At 49.0% G+C, this 522-nt stretch overlaps 1 protein-coding gene across 1 annotated transcript in view; it reads left to right on the top strand.

Moving 5' to 3' along the window:
* Positions 1 to 238: 238 nt before the first annotated feature.
* GPRIN2 (G protein regulated inducer of neurite outgrowth 2) overlaps positions 239 to 522 on the top strand; it is a 1905-nt gene continuing 1621 nt past the window's right edge. The window contains exon 1 of the mRNA XM_010144095.1: positions 239 to 511. Coding sequence (XP_010142397.1) covers positions 239 to 511 — 273 coding nt within the window. The remainder of the gene's footprint in view (positions 512 to 522) is intronic.

The raw sequence follows: 522 nt of genomic DNA, 5'->3' as shown, positions 1-522 counted from the left end.
ATTAAACCCTGAATTTAATTCAGGAAAAAACCCCTTTGTGGAAGCTGGAAATGGCAACTGGCCAGTCTGCGTACAGAGAGTCCACAGTATAGTGCTTGTAAATAGGTGTTTGTGAACTGCGCAGCGTGAGAAGCCCAGGCAGGAGGTCAACTGAGATTAGTTTCCAATGCATTTATTTCCTTCTTAAATTGCTTCTTTTTCTTCTCCACCATGTCTTGCAGATCTCTCTTTTTTTGCCATGTCAGCTGACAGCCACCAGCTCCACACTCATTCCTACCAGGACTCGCTCAGTTCTACCTGTCATGGCCTCTTGAATGTCAACAGCCACCCGCTGTCCAAGAGCTCCTCAAATCTGGCTTGTGCCAGGCAATCAAGTTTGGAGGAAAGGCAAAGCAACAAACAGGAACTGAGGAAAAGCTACAGTAGCTCCATCTGCCATACCCTGGGAAACAGGAGCCATGCAACGAGTGTGTCGAGCCCCGGATGGTCCCTGCCACAGCCTGGGATGATGGGACTTGGCTC

This window comes from Buceros rhinoceros, unplaced genomic scaffold (genome assembly GCF_000710305.1).
Source record: "Buceros rhinoceros silvestris isolate BGI_N320 unplaced genomic scaffold, ASM71030v1 scaffold44970, whole genome shotgun sequence".
Taxonomy (NCBI): domain Eukaryota; kingdom Metazoa; phylum Chordata; class Aves; order Bucerotiformes; family Bucerotidae; genus Buceros; species Buceros rhinoceros.
Note: the sequence above shows the minus strand (reverse complement) of the source record. Positions and strands in the feature narration are given on the sequence as shown.